Source organism: Oncorhynchus gorbuscha, linkage group LG10 (assembly GCF_021184085.1).
Source record: "Oncorhynchus gorbuscha isolate QuinsamMale2020 ecotype Even-year linkage group LG10, OgorEven_v1.0, whole genome shotgun sequence".
NCBI lineage: Eukaryota > Metazoa > Chordata > Actinopteri > Salmoniformes > Salmonidae > Oncorhynchus > Oncorhynchus gorbuscha.
Genome location: NC_060182.1, coordinates 23,314,534 through 23,338,431, shown reverse-complemented (window position 1 = coordinate 23,338,431; position 23,898 = coordinate 23,314,534). Strand labels below are relative to the sequence as shown.

Below are 23,898 nucleotides of genomic sequence, written 5' to 3'. Positions count from 1 at the left end.
TGACAAAGAAATGATGGCTTAGTCTGAGAAGACACCCTATTCCCTATATAGTGCACTAGGTTTGACCAGAGCCCATAGTTCTCATCAAAGGTAGTCCACTATATAGGGGTAGCATGCTATTTCGGACACACACATTGATTGAGCTCTCTTTTGAATGTAGGGCAAAAATGTTATTAAAAGATGACTAATTGCATTTTGATTTTATAAGGGTGTGCGACTGTGACGATTTGGAGAGGTCTGAGACTGAAGTGGCGAAGCTGGTCACCAGCATCGAGACGGAGATGTTTAACATATTTAACAATACAGATAGCAAGTACATGAACAAATACCGAACCATCATGTTCAACCTTAAAGACCCCAAAAATAAGGTTGGTTTATAGACAGCAAAAAAAAATCCACATATATAATTCTCTGCTATACAGCATTTCATTCAAAACGTTATGAAAACAAATATTCAATGTAACAAATGTGCCCTCGTCTGACAAACTAGACTTGTAGTTCACCATGTGATTGTCTCTTATTTGGGTGGGTTTCCAGGGTTTGTTCTACAGCGTCATCCGTGGTGAGGTCAGTCCCTTCAGACTGGCCAGGATGAGCCAGCGGGACATGCAGGCTACAAAGGTCTCAGAGCCGAACAAAAAAGACACTCCAGAGGTACAGTATAATATAGCCTATGCAGAAACTTAATCTAAGCCATAAACCTATAATAATAATAAAATAAACTAAAGAAGACCATTCGAGTTTTAATGTTGTGCACGATACTAAAATACAAAAAATTACAAATAATAACATACAAAATTCACCATAATTCTATAATTCTTCACTGAGAACTATATTTATTTTCCAAAACTTTACCAGCTGATTAAGATGTTGTCTGTGTGTCTTGCAGGTCCTGGAGTCTGGTCCCAAAGCCACATGTGTGCTGCCAAATCCAGCGCCTGAGCCAGTGAAGGTTGATCTACCTAGTCTTCCCTTTAGGCCAAGTAGACACATGGTATGTACAACATGTATTATATACCACGTATTGTCTACTCATACTAATGCAGTAAAATATCTAGGAAATTATATCGCCCTCAATATGTGATCAGTTCATCTTCAAATATAGCATACCTTTTAGATGAGCATGTCAGTGTGTCTGTATCTGAGTGTGCATCTGTGTGTAACGTTTTAATAAATGTGTGACATGATCCTCTTTTCTCAGGAACAGAAGAGCACTCTCCCTGCTACCCCTAAGGCCAGACCTAACCAGTCGAGCCAAAACAGCTCAGTCCCAGACATCCTCAGCTGCATGCTGAAAGACACAACTGCCGAGCACAGAGCTCACCTGTTTGACCTCAAGTGCAAGATCTGCACAGGTAAATAAAACAATATGAAGTAAAATGACAGTGTACACACTACAACAACATCCAACGAACACCATAATATCATGTTGGCCTTCTGCACTGTATCAATTTTAGTGATGCGCAACAGTGTTGATATAAACCACAATCACTCTCAACGTCAAATGAATGATTTACTGAACTTCTATGGTGTTGAGTGTACTGATGCTGCTAACCAGTGTTTTGTGTGGATTGGTATCTGTTTCTGCCCTTCAGGTCAGATAACAGTTGAGGGTGAGGAGGAGCCTGTACCCAAGAAGTCTAAACTCTCTGGGTCATCGTCATCCTCCACAAATCCAGACGAATGGAAAGACAGGCCGTCTCGGCCACCCTGGATGTATGCCAGAACAGATCCCAGAACAGAGGAGAGAGGATGGAGAACTCCAGCAGGAGATGAATCACCCCTCCTTGCACCCCCCCGACTCCCCCACCATGGGTTCCCCTGCCTCCCCCCCTAATGGAGGATGACTCTGTCTTAACCATCATGGAATCCCCCGCTTCACCCACAATGGAATCTCCCGCTTCTCCACCAATGGAATCTCCTGCCTCCCCCATTTTGGAATCCCCTGCCTCCCCTGTCATGGATTCTCCCACCTCCCCCATTCTGGAAACCCGTAAAGCCAAGACACCATCCAGAATGTATACCCCAGTCATGATTCCGGCTGTTTCTACGGTATCCATTACAAGGCGTGATCCTCGCACTGCTGGCAACCGTTCTGCTGTTATGTCTGGTGACCCCCACACCGCTGGCAACCGCACTCCTGCCATGGCAACTGTCGCCATGTCTAAAGTCCCACCTCCACAAGTCTCTTATGTCCCAGCGAAACAGAGTGTTACTCTGAGCAAGACATTCATGCCCTTGCCACCACCCCCATCCCTTCCACCAATGCCAGCATTACCCAAATCTATCCTGATGAAGCCATCCTCCTCATCGTTCTATGGTTCTTCAGGATCCTCTTCATCCTCTTCAAGGTATCTCCTCTCAACTTGCCACCATCACTACAAGTGATCCTTGATAAGAATGTGTTTTATGATAATTAGTTGTGGTGGTTAATTTCTTTACTATCAAATTAGGTGAGACAAACTTATCACACAAGTCAGAGTTATACTTAAACTAAATCTTTATTCACTTGTTAATAAGGGAGCAGGTCAATACAACATACACATATAAAGTGAATCGGTTGAGTGCTCTGCGATAATGATGGCTGGTCGATGAATCACCCTCAGATGATTAATTGAGAGCCCCGACACAAAGGATACAAATAACTTTTATAGCAAAGATCCACCCCTTTTAGTCCACATGACAAACAACAGATGTGTGGAATGGGTCACAAGGTTAAGATTTGTATGAAAGATCTGATGTAAAGACTGTTCTCATTGTGTAGAAACCATGGTCTGGCCCCGAGCCATCTTTCCCTGGTACCAACAGAAACATTAACCCATGCTATGGAGTGTGGTCTTGTTAGGTTTATCACCCAAAGCATCGTAAATCTTCTGTCAGTATTAAGCCCCCCAGAGGCCCACTTTCAGTTCACACAAATGCAATAGTTATAAGAACCCTCTTCTGTTCCATAAAACAACCATTTGATGCAATGACAGTATTATAACATAATCTTGTAATTTCCCTCACATAGTGCATGTTCATTTCAGTCAGAATATAACTCTTGTTTCTTCCTCTGTGCATGAGTTATATTTGATTTACAGCTGAGTGAATGGGCAGTAATGGACTCTAATTGTGATGATGTGTTTTCAGGGCTGTGAACTCCCACTCCCCTCAAGATGGAGAGACAACCCAGTTCCTGGCCAAGCAGGAAGTAGTGTGGAAGGGCTTCCTCAACATGATCAGCGTGGCCAAGTTCGTCACCAAGGGCTATCTGGTCTCCGGGCCTTCTGAATATCTCAAAGAGGTAATGAATATAACATATAACTTTGCTACCATGACCGCAAGAAAAAAAATAGGAGAGCATTGTCAGATGTCTTTAGATTTGTTTATTTGTGAACATTTAAGTCAATACCTTTCATAAACATCTTAGCAGTTTGGTCTATATGGATATTAACAAAACATTTATTTTGTTTAGGATCTGCCTGATACCATACAGCTTGGTGGAAGAATCATGCCTCAAACTGTGTGGGATTACATCGGGAGAGTGAAGACCTCTGTTACAAAGGCAAGCCCTCCCTATGTCATTATGAAAGAAACTATACAATTTAGATAGAAACACATACACAGACCCTGTCTCAATGATAAGAGATTATTATTATTGGTCCACAGGAGCTGTGTGTGATCCGGTTCCACCCAGCGACAGAGGAGGAGGAAGTGGCCTATGTGTCTCTGTTCTCCTACTTCAGCAGCAGACGGCGCTTCGGGGTGGTGGCCAACAACAGCCGCAGCATTAAAGACATCTACCTCATCCCACTCAGTGCGAAGGAGTCCATTCCTTCCAAACTCCAACCCTTCGAAGGATCAGGTAAGAAAAGGCCAACATGTATGTAGAAGGCTACACAGATGCCACACTGACATTTGAATGCTGGTATATATTTTTTGATGCTATTTTTTTTTATCATTCAAAACTAATCTCTCTACTCCCTGTTTATTTAACAGGCTTTGAGAAGAATCGCCCCAATCTTCTTTTGGGACTGGTTATTTGCCAGAAACCCAAACGTGCGGGATGCTTGCCACAAGAGGTTGAAGAGAAGAGAGCCAAGATCCACATATCCAAAGACTCCAGAGATACTGTCCTCCCGAGACCCCCTACGCTGTATGGGTCAGACCCTAGGACGGAGGAATTCCTGCCCTACGACCCAGCGATGCCCATCATGTCCACCCCTCCTGGTTCCCCTCCTTCCACTGGATCCCCATCAGAATCCTCCTCCTCTGGTTCACTGACTATTCCATCACTTCTGTCCTCCATCAGAGCTGCTCTCCCTGCTTCTGCCCCACCCCCCATCACTAGCACATCCACCACTCCCCTGCAGACCATCCTGAAGTCACTGTTTGGGAAGGACTCTCATGCAGTCCCAGCAGTTGCAGCAGTGCCCCTTCCAACCACTTTGCCCCCTCCCCCAATGGTAGATCCGATAGTACAGCAGTACGGACAGAAATCCAAAGTCAAAGAGATTGAGGAGGAGGAAAATGAATATGATCGACCATACGACCCGGAGGAGGAGTATGATCCAGCAATGGGCTATGGAAGGGTTGCCCCAATTAATATAGATAAAATGTTTGAGGCGAATGCTGCCACTCAGGCCACGTGTGCAGATGACGACGACGTGGCTTACGACCCTGAGGATGAGACTATCTTTGAGGATATGCACAAGGATGGGATCGGTGTAGGGAAAGTCCCAGCTCCAACTTCAGCTCCAGCTCCTACCCCAGTCCCAGCTCCAGTACAAGACCCATTCCCAGATCCCAGTCCAGCTCCAGCCCCTCTGAGCCGCCCCATTACTGGTGCTGTGATTGTGTCAGCCGCTACTCTGACTGAACAACAGCGAATGCTTGAGGATCTCAACAGGCAGATTGAGGAGCAGAAACGGCAGCTGAAGGAGCAGGAGGAGGCACTGCGTCAGCAGAGAGAGGCAGTGGGCATGTTCATGGCCCATTTCTCTGTTTCCGATGCCTTGATGTCTCCCCCTACTAAATCTGGGCTGTCTCACTTACAAACACAGCAGAGTGAAGGAGAGCAGTCTGAGGCAAATCCTTCAGTCAATCAAAGAGCTTTGAAAGGTATTTTGAAAACAGAGGAAACAGAAGTACCAATAAAACAGGAGATTAAGAGAGAGACCAAGACTGTACCTCTTTCAGTGTCAAGAAATGTGGAAATGCCCAATGCATCACCAAAGCGGGTTAAAGAGATTAAAAAGGAAAGTATTCAGGCAACAGACAATTCAGATCCTGAAGCTGGTGAGATCCAGGACTCTGATGTAGCTTACGACCCAGAGGATGACACTATCTTTGATGAGCTGAAAGACACAAATGGAGAAGAAAAGGCGAAAACCTCAACTCGATCAGATTCAGCAAGGCGTTCTGAGCGTTCTCGTGACTCCTCAGTGTCTAGCTCGTGTCGTGGTGCATCGCGCAATGACACTCCTGATAGGAGGCGTAAGCGTAGCAGCCAACCAGATACTCACTCACCGAAAAGACGGGACCGTAAAGTCAGGGACCGCCAAGAAAGCCCTCCTCGTAGATCTGGCCGCCGGTCCCCTGGACACTCTGATAGGCGAAGGGAAAGACACAGACGGGGTGAGAGGAGCCGACCATATCACAGAGGTCGTCACCACTCTGAGCGCCCAGGCCGCCATATCCCTCATAAAGAGCGTACTTCTCGACGCAGCTCTGGTAGCCATAGAAGATCCCCATCTTCACCAAGACAAAAACAAGATTCTGGCTCTAGGGGACTCTCAAAGGGTCAAAGGGAGACTTCTCCTCCAGTGTGGGATGACTCAAAGGGCCCAGAGGCTCCTGAAGACATGGGTCCTACAAGTCCAACTCCAGCACTGGTCATGGAGGCTAATGACTCACCTCAGCCCCCTCTTGAAAGACAGGACATTGATGTACCACTGGGTGATCGTTGTGATTCTGGAGGTCCACCACACGGAGAGATTGAGGACACAGGACATCAAATGCCCCATGAGAATCCCACTCCCCAGAAGCCTGCGGATCAACAACCTTCTCAAAGCTTGCTGGGATCACCATCAAAAGGGCCCAACAACGAGCAAGGCCCCAACATCCAGCTTCAAGACAATAGGGATAGGCCCTCTCAACTGGAACTACTAGAGCAATGCAGTGTACAGAGCCCATCAGACATTATGAGAGAAAAACAGTTTTCCTCACAAGGTCCTCCCCACATGGCCTCTCCAAATAACCAGGGTGAGCGGTCCAGCAGTTTAGAAAGGAGAGATCCTGATATGAGGGAGGGAAGGAGAAACCAAGGACCTGATATGATGGGACTCGGGCCAAACATGAGGGGTGAAAGGAGAGGGCCGCAAATGAGGCATCCAAGTCCAAATATCAGAGGTCCAGATCCAGACATGAGGGGTGAAAGGAGCGGGCCACAAATGATGCATCAAAGTCCAAATATCAGAGGTCCAGAACCAGATATGAGAAGTCCAGATATGAGAGAGGACCACTTCTCACCAACAACTTACTTTGGAGGAAAGAGATCACCATCGCCCCATTTTAATAGTCCAAGGATCCCCTCATCTGTTCCAAGAGGAAATTTAAAGGATCAACGGGGAGCACCTTGTCCTGGTTTCCGCCCCAGGGGTCCTCGTACCTCAAGGTGGATGCCACCACAGTCCCGGTTTGATGGTCCACATAATCCGCTAGTAGTAAGACCCCTAGAGCTGCTCGGAAAACAAAGAGGCACCAACCAGAATCATGACAGTGGAGGTGAGCCTATTCAACCAGAAATAAAGGAGCAACACATTGCACAGAGCCCATCAGACATTATGAGAGAGAACCAGTTTTCCTCACAAGGTCGTCCCCACATGGCCTCTCCAAGCAACCACGGTGAGCGGTCCAGCAGTTTAGAGAGGAGAGATCCCGATATGAGGGAGGGACGAAGACACCAAGGCCCAGACATCAGAAGTCCAGATATGATAGAACCTGGGCCAGACATGAGGGGGCCAGTGCCAGACATGTGGGATGATAGAAGGGGTCCAGGGCCAGACATTAAAGGGCCAAGGCCAGGCATGAGGGGTGATAGGAGAGGGCCAGACATGTGGGATGCTAGAAGGGGTTCAGGGCCAGACATGAGGGCTGATAGGAGAGGGCCAGACATGTGGGATGATAGAAGGGGTCCAGGGCCAGACATGCAAGTTTCAGGGCCAGAGATGGGGTGTCCAGGGCCAATCATGCGAGGTCTAGGGCCAGACATGCAAGATCCAGGGCCAGACATGAGGGGTGATAGGAGAGGGCTAGAGCCCGACATGAGGGGTGATAGGAGAGGGCCAGAGCCCGACATGAGGGGTGGGCCAGACATATGGGATGATGGAAGAGGTCCAGGACCAGACATGACAGCTCCTGAAATGCCAGACCCAGATCCAGATATGAGAAGTCCAGACATGAGAATGGACCACTTCACACCAACAGATAACTTTGGAGGAGAGAGACCAACATCGACTAATTTCAGCAGTCCAAGGATGATCTCACCTGTTCAAAGAGGACATTTTGAGGATCAAAGGGGAGTACATCGTCCTGGTTTCCGCCCCAGGGGTCCTCGTCCTTCGAGGTTCAACCAGCCCAGAGGCTCATATCCAGGGCACTTCCCAGGGGGGCAACCACGGTTCCGTTTCGATGGTCGACAGGGAGTGGTAAGACCTGCTCATGCCTCGCTGGTAACACCAAGGGAGCACAGTATACAGAGTCCATCAGAAATTCTGATAGAAACCCAGATACCCTCACAAGGTCCTCCCCACATGGCCTCTCCAAACAACAAGGGGGAGCGGTCCAGCAGTTTAGAGAGGAGAGATCCAGATATTGGGGAGGAAAGGAGAAACCCAGGGTCAGACATCAGAGGTCCAGATATGATGGGACCAGGGCCTGACATGAGGGGTGATAGGAGAGGACCAGGGCCAGACATGAGAGGTGATAGGAGAGGACCAGGGCCAGACATGAGGGGTGATAGGAGAGGGCCAGGGCCAGACATGAGGGATGATAGGAGAGGGTCAGAAATTAGAGGTCCAGAGATGATGGGACCAGGGCCAGACACGAGGGGTGATAGCAGGCCAGGGCCAGACATGAGGGGTGATAGGAGAGGGCCAGACATGAGAGATTCAGGGCCAAACATCAGAGGGCCAGGTCTAGTGCCAGACACAAGGGGTGATAGGAGAGGGCCAGGGCCAGACATGAGGGGTGAAAGGAGAGGTCCAGGGCCAGACATGAGGGGTGATGGGAGAGGTCCAGTGCCAGACATGAGGGGTGATGGGAGAGGTCCAGGGCCAGACATGAGGGGTGATTGGAGAGGGCCAGGGCCTGATATGAGGGGTGAAGGGAGAGGGTCAGGGCCAGACATGAGGGGTGATGGGAGAGGTCCAGGGCTGGACATGAGGGGTGATGGGAGAGATCCAGGGCCAGACATGAGGGTTGATGGGAGCGGGCCAGACATGAGGGGTGATGGGAGAGGGCCAGGGCCAGACATGAGGGGTGATGGGATAGGGCTAGATATGAGGGGTCCAGGGCCAGACATGGGAGATCCAGGGCCAGACACAAGGGGTGATAGGAGAGGTCCAGGGCCAGACATGAGAGGTCCAGGGCCAGACATGAGAGATCCAGGGCCAAACATCAGAGGGCCAGACACAAGGGGTGAGAGAAGAGGTCCAGGGCTAGACATGAGGGGTCCAGGGCCAGACATGAGGGGTGATAGGGGAGGTCCAGGGCCAGACATGAGGGTTCTAGGGCCAGACATGAGGGTTCTAGGGCCAGACGTGAGGGGTGATAGGGGCGGTCCAGGGCCAGACATGAGGGGTGATAGGAGAGGGCAAGGGTCAAACATGAGGGGTGATAGGAGAGGGCCAGACATGAGAGATCCAGGGCCAGACACAAGGGCTGAAAGGAGAAGGCCAGACATGACAGATCAAGGGCCAGACATGAGAGGGCCAGGTCTAGGGCGAGACACAAGGGGTGACAGGAGATGGCCAGGGCAGGACTTGAGGGGTCCTGGGCCAGACATCAGAGGGCCAGGTCTAGGGCCAGACACAAGGGGTGATAGGAGAGGGCCAGACATCAGAGGCCCAAGGACAGATATGAGGGGTGATAGAAGAGATCCAGGGCCATGCATTAGAGATCCAGGGCCAGACATGAGAGATCCAGGGCCAGACATGAGAGATCCAGGGCCAGACATGAGAGATCCAGGGCCAGACATGAGAGATCCAGGGCCAGACATGCAGGGTCCAGGGCCAGACATGCAGGGTCCAGGGCCAGACATGCAGGGTCTAGGGCCAGACATGAGAGATCCAGGACCAGACATGCAGGGTCCAGGGCCAGACATGAGAGATCCAGGGCCAGACATGAGAGATCCAGGGCCAGACATGAGAACTCCAGAGCCAGACATGAGAGGTCCAGACACAAGGGGTTATAGGAGAGGGCCAGGGCCAGACATTTGGGGTGATAGGAGAGGGCCAGACATGAGGATTGATAGAAGAGGACCAGGGCCAGGCATGAGGGGTCCAGAGCCAGATATCAGAGGACCAGGTCTAGGGCCAGACTCAAGGGGTGACAGGAGAGGGCCAGGGCTAGACATGAGGGGTAATCGGAGAGGGCCAGGGCCAGACATGAGAGTGCCAGGGCCAGACACAAGGGGTGATAGGAGAGGGCCAGGGTCAGAGATGAGGGGTCCAGGACCAGACATGAGAGATCAAGAGCCAGACATCAGAGAGCCAGGTCTAGGGCCAGACACAAGGGGTGATAGGAGAGGGACAGGTCCAGACATGAGAGGGACATGGCCCGAAACAAGAGGTGATAGGAGAGGGCCAGGGAGAGACTTGAGGGGTCTAAGGCCAGACATGAGAAGGTCAGGGCCAGACACAAGGAGTGATAGGAGAGGGCCAGGGCCAGACATGAGGGGTCCAGGACCAGACACAATAGATCAAGAGCCAGACATCAGAGAACCAGGTCTAGGGCCAGACACAAGGGGTGATAGGAGAGGGCAAGGGCCAGACTTGAGGAGTCTAGAGCCAGACATGAGAGGGCCAGGGCCAGGCACAAGGGGTGATAGGAGAGGGCCAGAGCCAGACATTTGGGGTCCAGGACCAGACACGAGAGATCAAGAGCCAGACATCAGAGGGTCAGACACAAGGGGTGATAGGAGAGGGACAGGTCCAGACATGAGAGATACAGGGCCAGACATGGGATGGCCAGGTCTATGGCCAGACACAAGGAGTGGTAGGAGAGGGCCAAACATGAGAGATCCAGGGCCAGACAAGAGGGTGGTTAGGAGAGGGTCAGGGCCAGAAATGGAAGTTCCAGGGCCTGAAACAAGGGGTGATAGGAGAGCACCAGGGACAGACATGAGGGGTCCAAGACCAGACACGAGAGAGCAAGAGCCCAACATCAGAGGGCAGGGTCTAGGGCCAGACACAAGGGGTGATAGGAGAGGGCCAGATATGAGGGGTGATAGGAGAGGGCCAGACATGTGGGATGATAGGAGAGGGTCTTCACCAAACATGAGGGGTCCAGTGCCAGACATGAGCGGTGCAGGACCAGACATGTGGGATGAGAGTAGAGGTCCAGACAAGAGGGGTGATAGGAGAGGGCCAGGGCCAGATATGAGGGGTGATAGGAGATGGTCAGGGCCAGACATGAGCGGTGCAGGATCAGACATGTGGGATGAGAGTACAGGGCCAGATATGAGAGGTCCAGGGCCAGACACAAGGGGTGATGGGAGATGGCCAGGGCCAGACTCAAGGGGTGATGGGAGATGGTCAGGGCCAGACATGAGAGGTCCAGGGCCAGACATTAGGGGGAATAGGAGAGGGTCAGATATTAGTCTTGATAGGAGAGGCCCAGGGCCAGACATGTTGGGTGAAAGGAGAGGGCCAAACATGAGAGATCCAGGGCCTGACACGAGGGGTCCAGGGCTAGACATGGGTCAAGAAATGCGAGCCCCAGATCCAGACATGAGAAGTCCAGATATAAGAGGAGATCACTTCACAACAACAAATCATTTTGGAGGATCAAGGGGTGTACAAAGTCCTGGTTTCCATGGCCCCAGGGGTCCTCGTCCCTCGAGGTTCAACCAGCCCAGAGGCTCATCTCGAGGGTATTTCCCAGACAATGGGGGGCAGCCACGGTTTGACGGTCCACGGCTAGTGGTAAGACCGTTGAGGCCTAAAGGAGGTTTACTCCCCACTCCCCTGGAGGGTCTCATGAGTTTGCCGAACAACAGCCCAGATGCTTTTAGAGAAGACCAGTGGCGGAACAGTCACTCGCCTGATACGAGGAGAACAAGCCTACCCATAGAAGACTGTGAAATTAGAAACTATGGAGACAGAGAAAACAACTCTGAAGAACGTGGCCGTGGTGTTAACCCCCGAGATAGGGTTAACTTCCAGGGAACAGCGCCCTGCTTGTCCCAGGGGAGGCAGTTGCCTGAGGACAATGGGAGAGAGCAGGGTGGCAGTCATGGAAGACAGGGGGACAGGGAGACAGGTAGGCTTGTGAGTAGGGAGAGAGAAAGGGTTAGAGGAAGCGAAGTAGACCGGCCCAGAGAGGAGGTAGATGAAAAGCAAAAGACACCCACAGAAAAGGACAGAGACATTAGCAGAGCCACAAGCAGAGAAGGAGAGGCAAACAGAGGTGTTAGTCTGCACAACCGTTCACTCTCAAAAGACCATGACCGAGACATTTTAAAGGATGGAAGTGGAAAGAAAGAAGAACAAATGGAGGGAAAGGGTAAAACGCTTGAATTAACAGAAACGCCCCAGGTAGACACGCCCCAGGACAGCAAAGGGCCTGTTTGACTGGAGACTACTGTTAACAGAAATGCATGGACTAAGTTTGAAGTTGGTTCAGTTCATAATGTACTACGTAGTCGTTTTCACTACATCATAAAACACCCTTAACTTTTTGAATGTCATGACTGAACGTACCTTGTTTCATTCAATTTAGTTTTAAAATTGTACAAATTATGTGCTTTTCAGAATTTCCAGATTAAAACTCATGTCAAGTCAAACATAATAGATATGTACATTGTGTTTATGGATATTTTTTTTGTCTTTTTTTTTTTTGTATAAGTCCAAACCTATTGAGCCATACTGCTGTCATCTATTCACTGATTAGAAAAAGCCTTCATGTTGGATCATCTCATGATAATTATGTTTTAGAATAAACCTTCTTTTTTTTTTTTTACTCTGTTTTAATTTGTTGAACCGAGGCCAATAAAAACAGTAAAGGAATGATCATACTTGCATTTAATTTGAACCACAATCAATTATCAGATTTGTCTGATAGACATTTTGCCTAATAATTTAAGTATGCATATGTTTGAGTTTTGCTTGCAATGCAAATTGATTGAATATTATAATTATTGTGTAGCCTATGCATAATCAAAAGGTCCTGCCATATTATCTTTGGTCAAGCCTTGGGGCATTATTAACCTAAACTCAGGCCCACAGTGAAAGCACTTTCTCAGTTACGAGTTTATCCAACTCTTGCTCCTGTGGTTGATGCTGTGGGGTCTTTGCGCCTCATTTAAAAATGACATGAAATTACACATACATGGACCCCAATAACTACGGTAAACTAAACAATCAATCAAATGTATATTTATAAAGCCCTTTTTACATCAGCCGATGTCACAAAGTGCTGTACAAAAACCTAGCCTAAAACCCCAAACAGCAAGAAATGCAGGTGTAGAAGCACGGTGGCTAGGAAAAACTCCCTAGAAAGGCCGGAACCTAGGAAGAAACCTAGAGAGGAACCAGACTCTGGGGGGTGGCCAGTCCTCTTCTGTGCCCGGTGGAGATTATAACAGAACATGGCCAAGATGTTCAAACATTCAGAGGTGACCAGCAGAGTCAAATAATAATCAGAGTGGTCATCACAAAGGAGTCATCAAGCCAGGTAGTCCTGAGGCATGGTCCTAGGGCTCAGGTCCTAAGAGAGAAAGAAGGAGGAGAAAGAGAGAATTAGAGGGAGCATACTTAAATTCACCCAGGACACAGGATAAGACCGGAGAAATACTCCAGATAAAACAGACTGACCCTAGCCCCCTGACACAAACTATTGCAGCATAAATACTGGAGGCTGAGACAGGAGGGGTCGGGAGACACTGTGGCCCTGACCGACGATACCACCGGACAGGGCCAAACAGGCAGGATATAACCCCACCTACTTTGCCAAAGCACAGCCCCCACACCACGAGAGGGATATCTTCAACCACCAACCTACTACCCTGAGACGAGGCCGAGTATAGCCCACGACTATATGGCTATCATCTGCTGCTACATACAGTGCCTTCGGAAAGTATTCAGACCCCTTGACTTTTTCCACATTTTGTTATGTTACAGCCATATTGTGAAATGCATTAAAAATAATCCTCAGCAATCTACACATAATACCCCATAATGACAAAGTGAAAAAAGTTTTTGCAGAAATGTATTAAAAAGAAAACGGATACCGTATTTACATAAGTATTCCGACACTTTGTATGAGACTTGAAATTCAGCTCAGGTGCATCCTGTTTCCATTGATCATCCTTGAGATGTTTCTACAACTTGATCCACATGTGGTAAATTCAATTGATTGGACATGATTTGGAAAGGCACACACCTGTCTATATAAGGTCCCACAGTTGACAGTGCATGCCAGAAAAAACCAAGCCACGATGCCGAAGAAATTGTCCGTAGAGTTCCCGAGACAGGATTGTGTCGAGGCACAGATCTGGGGAAGGGTACCAAAACATTCTGCAGCATTGAACGTCCCCAAGAACACAGTGGCCTCCATTACTAAATGGAAGAAGTTTGAAACCACCAAGACTTCCTAGAGCTGGCCGCCTGGCCAAACTGAGCAATTGAGAGTGAAGGGCCTTGGTCAGGGAGGTGATCAAGAACCTGATCACTCTGACAGAGCTCTAGTGTTCCTCTGTGGAGATGGGACAACCATCTCTGTCTGCAGCACTCCACTAATCAGGTCTTTATGGTAGAGTAGCCAGATGGAAGCCACTCCTTAGTAAAAGGAACATGACAGCCCGCTTGGAGTTCGCCAAAAATGTACTTAAAGACTCAGACCATGAGAAACAATCTCTGGTCTGATGAAACCAAGATTTAACTCTTTGGCCTAATGGCCAAGCGTTACGTCTGAAGGAAACCTGGCACCATCCCTACGGTGAAGCATGGTGATGATGGCATCATGCTATGGGGATGTTTTTCAGCCACAGGGACTGGACGACTAGTCAAGATTGAGGCAAAGATGAACGAACAGAGATCATTGATGAAAACCTGCTCCAGAGCGCTCAGGACCTCAGACTGGGGTGAAAGTTCACCTCCCAACAGGACAACAACCCTAAGCACACAGCCAAGACAACGCAGGAGGGGCTTTGGGACAAGTCTCAGAATGTCCTTGAGTGGCCCAGCCAGAGCCTGTACTTAAACCCGATCTAATATCTCTAGAGACCTGAAAATAGCTGTGCAGCAATGCTCCTCATCCAACATGACAGCTTGAGGATCTGCAGAGAAGATTGGGAGAAACTCCTCAAGTACATATGTGCCAAGCTTGTAGCATCATACCCAAGAAGATGCTATGCTCTAATCACTGCCAAAGGTGCTTCAACACGGTACTGAGTAAAGGGTCTGAATACTTGTGTAAATGTGCTATTTCTGTTTTTAATTCATTAGCAAAAATGTCTTAACCTGTTTTTACTTTGTCATTATGGGGTATTGTGTGTGAATTTATGAGGAAGGAAAAACATATCCATTTTAGAATAAGGATATAACATAACAAACTGTGGAAAAGGTCAAGGGGTCTGAACTATTTTTGAAGGCACTGTACAGACACTGTACATGTATCACTCAGGGTCCATACAGTGTCCATGTATCTGCCCAACCAACAGGCGTACTACACGTGTTAAAAGTATACAGTCATAGAGCTCGCCAGCTTGTCGTCCTAAAACCTGAAATTAGTTACCTTTTGTTCGTTCAGCCATTCCTATGGGGGAAATTAATGGAGAAATCTAATGGAGTTTTGGGATAAACGCTGAAAACAAGGTTCACACAGGCGTAGATCTTTTGCGTTTTGTTCTTTGGGATAATATCAGTCAGTTAACATGACCTTTATGAATTATGAATTCTATATACTTTTTTTGATTGCATAAATGTTCCAAAATCCATTGTTAGCTGATGAAGATTCTCATAGAACAAAACATATAAGATCTCCTACGCCTGTGTGAACCATGTTTTCAGAACATTTTTAGCTTTATTTTGTTAATTTAACATTTATTTAACTAGGCAAGTCAGTTAAGAACAAACCAAACCCTTAACCGGATGACGCTGGGCCAATTGTGTGCCGCCCTGAGGGACTCCCAATCACGGCCGGTTGTGATATAGCCTGGAATCAAACCAGGGTCTGTAGTGACGCCTCTAGCACTGAAATGCAGTGTCTTATTAGACTGCTTCGCCACTTATTTTTGTTCAGTATAATTAACATCTTTGAATGTTTGATTTACTAGCATTTAATGATGGGAGCAGTCAAGCAAGTTACCAAATCTCAAAAAAATATTTTAGAACAACTTTCATGGACACTGACAGCAGAGGCTCTGTTTTTGAGCCAATGAAAATGCCTGACGTCAGTTGCCACCCAAGTTATTTTCTAATCACGTTCGCTCTCTTGTCTGACTGTCAAAGTCGGTTGGTAAAATTCTAAACACGAGCCTGTTTTTAGACGACGATTTTGATAAATTAATGAACTTATAATTGAAGACTTTTAAATACAAATATATCCATCTATTCAGGTAGTTATCAAATGTTTAATTGAGACAATTGTAAGGGTGGTGACTTTTCAGTCAGTGAATTATTGGAAAAGTTTCTGGCTACAGTAACTAACTTTAACTAGCTAACATCTGCTAGCTAACATTACCGCATATTTGTACGTTTACTCTTTTTAAGTTGACCAAATAGTACAATTTAAAAAAGCTATTTAGTTGGATAGCTAGCTATATTCCACATTTCAGTAAGAATAAGTGTAGCTCGTTAACTGTATTTTTATTTAACTAGCCAAGTCGGTTAATAAGAACAAATTCTTATTTACAATGACGGCCTCGGAACAGTGGGTTAGGTTAATTGCCTTGTTCAACAGATTTTTACCTTGCCTAGCTCGGGGATTCGATCGAGCAGCCTTTCGGTTTCTGGCCCAACGCTCTAACCACTAGGCTGCCTACAGTGTGAAGTGAATTGTCATATAGTAGCTGGAGTGTAACGTTAGCGCAGTTTAGATTAAGACGCGCGAGCTGGATTGATCGATCAGAGCGGGAAAAGTATTTTGCTAGTTAGCCAGAGATCAGCCCATGGATTTAGCTAAGGTTATAGACCCTGGTAACAGACAGATAGATATCTATGTTGAACATGAAAGTAGTGTTCTTGTTCTAAACTGACATTAAGCATATGTTTCTCTCAACAGAATGTCGATGTCCGTGGCATGTAAAACCATTAATGTGTCACCTGCTTGTAAAACCATTCATGTGTCACCTGCATTGGGGCAGTACAACCCAGATTCTGTCGAGGTGATCATGAGCCAAAACGGGTGTGTTCCAAATGATCAAAGCCAGATTTTGGGCACTGAGCTCAACCTGATGGAGATGACAGAAGTGGAGTACACCCACCTTCAGCACATAATCCAGTCACACATGGAGGCACAAGCGGCTGGTCCAGAGGGATCAGGAGATGCCCGGTTCAACACTACCGTATTCACCGTGGAAAACTCTGCACCCCAACCTACATACCCAGCCAAGTCTCCCCCGAACACTCCACCTGATGCTATGTCAACTTCAACTGATGAGCAGCAGTACATTCTCGGCGGCTTGAACCAGGGTGGACAGGTTGACATCAAGGAAATTAAAATGGTATTGGTCAGTGACGGGAACGTTATACCTGGAGAACGGACCCCCACCACTTGCGGTGAAGTCCCCGGCTCCGTGTTGGCTAAAATCAGGAGTGCAGTGGATGCGACCCAAGAACGTGGCTTGGAAGCATACAACAACGGTAGCACACAGCTATTGTCTAGGCCCAACCCACCCGCCCGAGTTCGCTTGGAGAAGAGGTTCAACTGCACCCCCTGTGACATCCCCAGACAACAGGATGTGCAATCAGCAGCTCTGAGCAAGTACGTTTTATCCCTACATTTTGAGTGACGATAATGTAGGCCTATACTAGCCATACTTTGTTTACAGCTGTAAATTTTCTACTACACTACTAAAAACACATTGTCATATAAGTACTGAGTTACTCAACATTTGTCTTTCTTTTACAGTTTTTTGACAATGCTTCATCAATCTAATGAGGCGCAAGAAGCAGCAATGCATTCACAACCACAGAAGTGGGTGAGGTCAGATCGGGGCAACCCTATTGAGCTGTCATACCCATATGGAAGCATGTTCAACCCCATCGCCGGCGCCCGTCAAGTATGAGCAACAAACTACTGATCTAAATCTGTATCTAAATCATAAAAATGTAATTGTTTTATATTGTTACAAGGAAGGGATTCAGTGCTATGTTTTGACAAGTCTTCTATTCTTAGGGATTTGGGAATGTCCCTCATATGCTTGACCCCAATAAGCATCAAGGGTTGATCATTCCAAAGAACTTCACATTCAGCTATCGGCAAGACAAGATGCCTGACAAAGTCCCATGCGCCAACAGCCCCAACCCAAAAGAGGAGAAAGTTTGGGTGAAGGTGGAAGGTATGTATGTTCACTGTTCAGCTTGATTTGGAGGGCACTCATAACAAAACTTAATGTACAGTCTTTCTCCAGCTTATTTTGTACATGTATTGTAGTATTGCTGAACATAACATCCAACTCTTTTTTGTTGTTGTTGTAACTCTTAACACCCTCTTTATCTCTTTCAGATGATGCTGTGGCGAAGCCTGCTAAACGCGGTAGGACCCGTGGAACGTGTGCTGTCAAGACCTCTGGCGTTGTCACAGACTCAGTGGAGGGAAGAGCAACTGGAGGAGCAGGCGCAAAAAAGAGAGGAGGGCCACCAGTGGAAAGTAGCCAGCGCAGAGAGAGACACAACAGCAAGGAGCGGGACCGCAGGTAATCAGACCCACACTTGTGCTTACACTTGTTAGGTTTTAGTCATCAGAGTAAGAACTTTACGGACACTATGAAAGCTTAGACCAGGTTTATTCTTCCCAAAAAATCGAACAGCTGAATCGACAAAAAACATGTTTGCAATAGTGGTGGTATATGTACCCCACTTTGGGTGGAGTCTCCTCCTTCTCGCTAAACATAGTTTCCTGCCTAGCAATAAAGATACAAAGTGATACAGGCAAAAAATGGTTCCTCTTCCCTTAATCTTACCTGACCTCGCCCTCTTATCCACAGCTCCCTCCCTTTATCAGTACTGCCACATGCGATTGTTTTCCCTGTACTCATCACATTCTAAGCTTAATTGCACCCACCATAACCCTTCCTCCTACAGATAACCATTAACTCCTGGGTTAGACCCTCGACTATGGCACCCCTCATGTCTCTAGCATAACTAATGATTAATAATATTCAAAGTTTTTAGAAATCTGAACCCATCACACTTATACTCAGACACACAAACTGTTGCTTGTTTTACTCTCTTGGGCACGTTATTACTTTTGCTCATTAGCATTCACACTTTTACATGGTACATTTGTCAAAAAGGGTTTCACAGCACAGCAAACCATACCTAAACCATAAAAGAAAAAAACACACTGACACTTAGTACACACCTCAAACAGAAGTTCCTGTCAGTAACACCTTTTACTCTAGGAGGAGGATCCGCTTCTGCTGTGATGAGCTGAATGTGCTGGCGCCATTCTGTAACCACGAGACGGACAAAGCCACAACCCTGCAATGGACCACCGCTTTCCTCAAGTACGTCAGAGAGGTGTACGGGGACTCCATCAAACAGGTGAGTGCCTGATCTAAGTTGATTATCCCTACGTGGCTATGACCTCACCAACAGACATATTGCAATGTTGTGCTGCTGTAGTGTCCTGATGCACAGGTATTCCTAAAGTGGTGACTCACTCTGCCCTCTTCCTCAGGAGTTCCAGGGCACGTTCTGTGGCAAGACTGGTCAGCGGCTCAAGCCCAGCAGTGCCTCAGGCCAGGTCATGGTCCGCCAGGAGACAGCAGAGCCATCTAGCACCCTACAGGCATCGGAGCAGTAAATACACACACCTATTTAATAATTATTCTATTTATTAATTTATTTTACCCTCAAGAGTAGCTGTGATCCATCGGGTTTGGCTTTGGAATGTTAGGTGTCACAAAAGCATCAGGTATTGCCAGAGGGACAGACATCCATTTGATTGTTTTTTTGGGGGGGAGAAAAGGGATTTTGGTGTTCTGTTTATTGCTTTATTTCTCCTCTGTGATTATTATCCCCCTTGACAGAGCATGTACTCCAACATGTAATTTTCCATCTTGATCTATTTGGGCACAGTTTTTGTATCAAGAGATTTCATAAATATTTATTTTTGCTTGAAAGTGTTCAAGTTCGACTAATATTTGAAACGAGCTTCCCTTCCAAACCTCATGATTGACAATAATTAAAATGGGTGAAGGTTTTAAGTTTGACCATGGAAGTAACATTCCAACGTGGTTCTGAGGGTCTTGATTGTACAATGCAAGTTTAACTGCACTCCAGGACTCGTATGGATCAGGTTAGTGTGTATGATGAGGAAGGAGATGTTTTTTTATACAACTTTACATAATTGTGATTCTTTGAGCTAACAAACCTTTTTATTAAAAAAAATGCTTTACTGAAAGTCATGCACAGGAGGCACTGTTTCTCTAGGATAGGAGTTGAACATGATCTACTGACTAGATTTCAGTTTAGTTAACAGATGTAATATAGTTCCATTTTTAATCATACGTGCATCTTTATCTGCAATTGTAATTTATTTTGACTGTGTTTTATACAGGGTTTTTTGGTACTTGTGGCAACAGTAAACCACTAACAACAAATGCAGCCTTCTAAATGTATATTGTTCAGTGTTGCTCCACTCTGTATATACAACTCTGGAAAAAGTTCAGTTTCCGTGACAGTTTTTCATATTACCTTAATATTAGATATTTAAAATAAATGTGACTTAATGTACTTGCCTTTGTGTTTATCTCCTGATTGTTTGATTGCATAAACATTCAGTTGGTTAACTTGATATGTAGAAAAGAGTAATGTTTACTGAAAAGTGGCTTTATTTGTTATTTCTTACAACATGGTGCTGTAGCAACTTACTGTACATACAACAGTCACCCACAAATAATAAATAGTATTTAAAGTCATGTATATTTAATAGTTACAGCACCGGTACAAAGTGGATGTGGTCATTGCAAAATAAAAAAGAGAGCACAAATTGTTAATGAGTTATTCTACAATTACAATTTCTGATGCATCCACATTTTTTTATTTTCAAAACTTAAATGGAAGAGATTTTTAAATCAAACATGTAATCATGAAATGTGAAAAAAGGAAAGGGCAACAAATAAACTTGACAACATAAAAAAAACTAGTCTAGCAAGAGTTGGGAAATAACGTGGTTGCATCAATATACAAAATCGGGGCACATAGGTTTCTTCATTGCCTGTTACAGTACACCCAAAGCTCCTTGGCAGAGACTTCATTTTGCTGCCCTGCACATATCTTCTTATTTTACATTTTGTAAGCTTGTCCTGTGAGGGAACACTCGGGTCTAAGCAGAAAGGACCTTGACACATGCACATTCACTGCAAGGACAATCACAGTTTTAGTGTTGGCGAGTTATCTTCCAGACAGGGGGTGAACCAACTAAAGTACATATTTTTACACAAATGTTTTTGAAAATAATGGTCTATAAGCACTTTTCCAGTAAAGTTATTTTTCAGTTTTTTTGTTAAATTGTCATTTACTTTCAATGGTATTTGACACGATTGCATGTGTTCTCTAGTGCTCTTGTGAAACGTTTAATCAGCGTTGTCCACTTCATAGATGGATGGATTCTAGATTTTTGTCTTTGTTTCTTCTGTTTTCCCAAACTGCTCTTTTCCTCTTGGGATGTCCTCTTCCTCTCAAAATAAATCTCACATCTGTTGTTACTGTTCCCGTCTTGTTTTAAATACATTCAAGAGGAAAATGACTTGTCTTCTCTCCTCCTCTTCCTCTTTATCACCTCCTGGGGGGGGGCTAGTTCCAGGATGAGGGAAGTAATGTTTAATGGTTCTTGGGATTGGAGGTTTTCCCATGGACATTTGCCCCCTGGCAGGCGGTAGTGTCACAGATTCCTGGGGAGCCCGAGTGCCCAGTTCTTCCTGTCCTACCTGCCTCTCCAGGCTCACCTGGATCTCCTGGGGATCCGTCACGCCCGTCTTTGACGATTCCAAGCACTCCTGGGATACCTACAGGCACAATGTAGGGAATGAGCCAAGTTTCCCAACAGGGATACATTGATTTAAACAGGGAAACCGGCACTACTCTCTCCAATATAGGTTCAGGTGTCCCACAAAAGGGACAGTATACTGATGCAACTTCCCAAACCACTCACTGTGAATGCACAGTGTATAAACTGTCATACCTTGGTATCCTTGGTCTCCAATGGGCCCTTCGATGGCCTTTCCGATGGGTCCCTTGTCACCCTGTTCACCAAGATCACCTGTTGAAGAGACAAAACAAATGTTACTAAAAGAAGGTAATCTATTGGCGCTACAAATTGCAATAGGCCCAACATAGAGATGGTCACACTTGTCTGTACACTTATGAGATATACAGTATGTTCTATGCTGCAAAGTTACAATCTGTAAGTCCATTGTGCTGTGCTGATCAGAAAGGCAGACATTTTGAGTATGTTCTTGACATGGACCTGTGTATCTCCTGTTACTTACCTCTAGGACCGGGGTCTCCCAGGTCTCCAGGCAGTCCTCTGTAGCCAGGAGGTCCACGGGAGCCGGGGTGACCGATAGACCCAGTCTCTCCTACTTTCCCTGGAAGACCGGCAGCACCGGGGCGACCCACTTGGCCAGGGGACAGGGGCCTTCTGAGGTTGGCAGCCAGCTGTGCAATCTGATCTGAGGAAGGACAGAGGATACATTTGCAAACACATTCCTGTAAAAAAAATAAGCTAATGTCCTTTTTTGGTAATTTAAACAAGGACACTACAGCCCTTTTGATCTCCAAAATCCTCACCATCAATCATAGATCCACACAATTCTCTAATGTGCTGTTCACTTGCCAGTTTACCCTGAAAACAGATGCAGAAAAGACAGACATTTCATTCAGCAGGTGTCATCAATCCGAGGCATTCTTGGCGCAGGGACACCAAGTTTACAGGGATCGAGGTATTATCCCTGGTTACTCACGGGAACACCAATCTTGCCAGCGATTCCAGGCAGACCCTGTTCACCCTGGAAGCCCATTAGGCCTGGTTTCCCAGGAACCCCTCTGGCTCCGAGCTCTCCCTGTGGTCCCACAACACCTTTAGGTCCCAGCTCGCCACGCTTCCCAGACTGTAAACACAAACCAAAAAAAATCGAATCTACAGCTCTTGCATTCACTCAGTAAATGTCAAACAGATGTTCAGTTGTGAGGAATGAAAGTGTTGGTCTATTGCACTCTGTGGAAAAATTAACTTCTCCGACTTGATCTGAGGGAATCAGACAGCTCAATTGTTCCCTTCGCCTCAGAGCTGGTTCAGCAGTTAATTTTAGGTGACCCTGGAAAAAGAAACTACCTGACTTGTCAAAAGCTTTCTATGAAGTAAAAACTGTAGGCCTGGCCATTTCCCCCAAAAATAATAAATAAAGTTGTGCAGTCCCTTGAGAACATCAGTGTGGGAGTGAATATGGCGTTGTATCACTTGATAATTAATCTAATGAACACAACAATAGCTCATAAGTGTCAGAGTTACTGTAGCTAGCTAGCACCATGGAGAGTTGTTGAGCCACATCAGCCCCTTGGCTGTAATTACATTAATTGTAAGGCAAACTGTGCTGCAGATTATCGTAGCTTCCTTCTCTTCTGTGGGAATGGCAGAGAGTGAGCTAATAACACTAAAGCAACCGTACAGCAAGCCAATTAATCCAGCTAATCCTAGAATGGTAGCTGGGAGGATCCCGTGCAATGAGTTAGTGCGTTGCAGTCTGGCCTGGGCACCAGCGCTTAGTAGCAATACCACATCTCTGGCAACACATCAGACATGGTGTAGCAGGCAGAGATGGTCACCTTGCTTTGCGTTCTTAGGAAACTGCAGTGTTTTCTTTTTTAAATGTATTATTCCTTACACTGTTACCCCAGGAAATCTGAAGTTTTATTACATACAGCCGGGAAGAGCTATTGGATATAAGGGCAACGTCAACTTAACAACTTTACGACCAGGAATACGAGTTTCACGAAGCGGTTCCTCTGTTTGGACCACCACACAGGATAATGGATCGGATCCCAGTAGGCAACCCAAAACAACGGCACCGCAGAAGGGGCAGACGGAGCGGTCTTCTGGTCAGGCTCCTTAGACGGGCACATCGCTCACCGCTCCTGACTATACTACTCGCCAATGTCCAGTCTCTTGACAACAAAGTTAGACGAAATTCGAGCAAGGGTTGCTTTCCAGAGAGACATCAGAGATTGTAACATTCTCTGTTTCACAGAATCATGGCTCACTTGGGATACGTTATCAGAGTCGGTACAGCCATCCGGTTTCTTCCCGCATCGCGCCGACAGAAACAAACACCTCTCTAGTAAAAAGAAGGGCGGAGGTGTTTGCCTTATGATTAACGAGTCGTGGTGCGATCATAACAACATACAGGAACTCAAGTCATGTTGTTCACCTGACCTAGAATTCCTTACAATCAAATGCCGACCG

At 46.5% G+C, this 23,898-nt stretch overlaps 3 protein-coding genes across 3 annotated transcripts in view; 2 read left to right on the top strand and 1 right to left on the bottom strand.

Annotated features, from left to right (window-relative positions):
- Positions 1–12,276, top strand: part of LOC124045702 (death-inducer obliterator 1-like) — a 29,892-nt gene extending 17,616 nt beyond the window's left edge. Inside the window, 10 exon segments of the mRNA XM_046365239.1 lie at positions 209–368; positions 538–654; positions 890–994; positions 1,202–1,355; positions 1,596–1,825; positions 1,828–2,351; positions 3,133–3,286; positions 3,458–3,547; positions 3,652–3,847; positions 3,982–12,276. Coding sequence (XP_046221195.1) covers positions 209–368; positions 538–654; positions 890–994; positions 1,202–1,355; positions 1,596–1,825; positions 1,828–2,351; positions 3,133–3,286; positions 3,458–3,547; positions 3,652–3,847; positions 3,982–11,837 — 9,586 coding nt within the window. The 3' untranslated portion in view covers positions 11,838–12,276.
- A 3,369-nt stretch (positions 12,277–15,645) lies between these two features.
- LOC124045699 (transcription factor-like 5 protein) lies at positions 15,646–20,385 on the top strand. Its single transcript, XM_046365234.1, has 7 exons — positions 15,646–15,823; positions 16,489–17,190; positions 17,338–17,488; positions 17,605–17,767; positions 17,935–18,124; positions 18,833–18,974; positions 19,111–20,385. The coding sequence occupies exons 2-7, from the start codon at positions 16,490–16,492 to the stop codon at positions 19,234–19,236; spliced, it is 1,473 nt and encodes a 490-aa protein (XP_046221190.1). The 5' UTR covers positions 15,646–15,823; position 16,489; the 3' UTR covers positions 19,237–20,385.
- Positions 20,249–23,898, bottom strand: part of LOC124045698 (collagen alpha-3(IX) chain-like) — a 23,825-nt gene continuing 20,175 nt past the window's right edge. The window contains exons 28-32 of the mRNA XM_046365232.1: positions 22,400–22,546; positions 22,227–22,281; positions 21,926–22,108; positions 21,619–21,696; positions 20,249–21,442 (exon numbers count right to left, since the gene is read on the bottom strand). Of these exons, the coding sequence (XP_046221188.1) occupies positions 21,258–21,442; positions 21,619–21,696; positions 21,926–22,108; positions 22,227–22,281; positions 22,400–22,546 (648 nt within the window). The 3' untranslated portion in view covers positions 20,249–21,257. The remainder of the gene's footprint in view (positions 21,443–21,618; positions 21,697–21,925; positions 22,109–22,226; positions 22,282–22,399; positions 22,547–23,898) is intronic.

Bases quoted from the DNA above. Each gene is read 5' to 3' on its own strand.
- LOC124045699 (XM_046365234.1), top strand. From the start codon at position 16,490: ATGTCGATGTCCGTGGCATGTAAAACCATTAATGTGTCACCTGCTTGT. The intron at 17,191-17,337 runs GTACGTTTTATC...TTTCTTTTACAG, and splicing joins CAATCAGCAGCTCTGAGCAA to TTTTTTGACAATGCTTCATC. The intron at 17,489-17,604 runs GTATGAGCAACA...TTCTATTCTTAG, and splicing joins CCATCGCCGGCGCCCGTCAA to GGATTTGGGAATGTCCCTCA.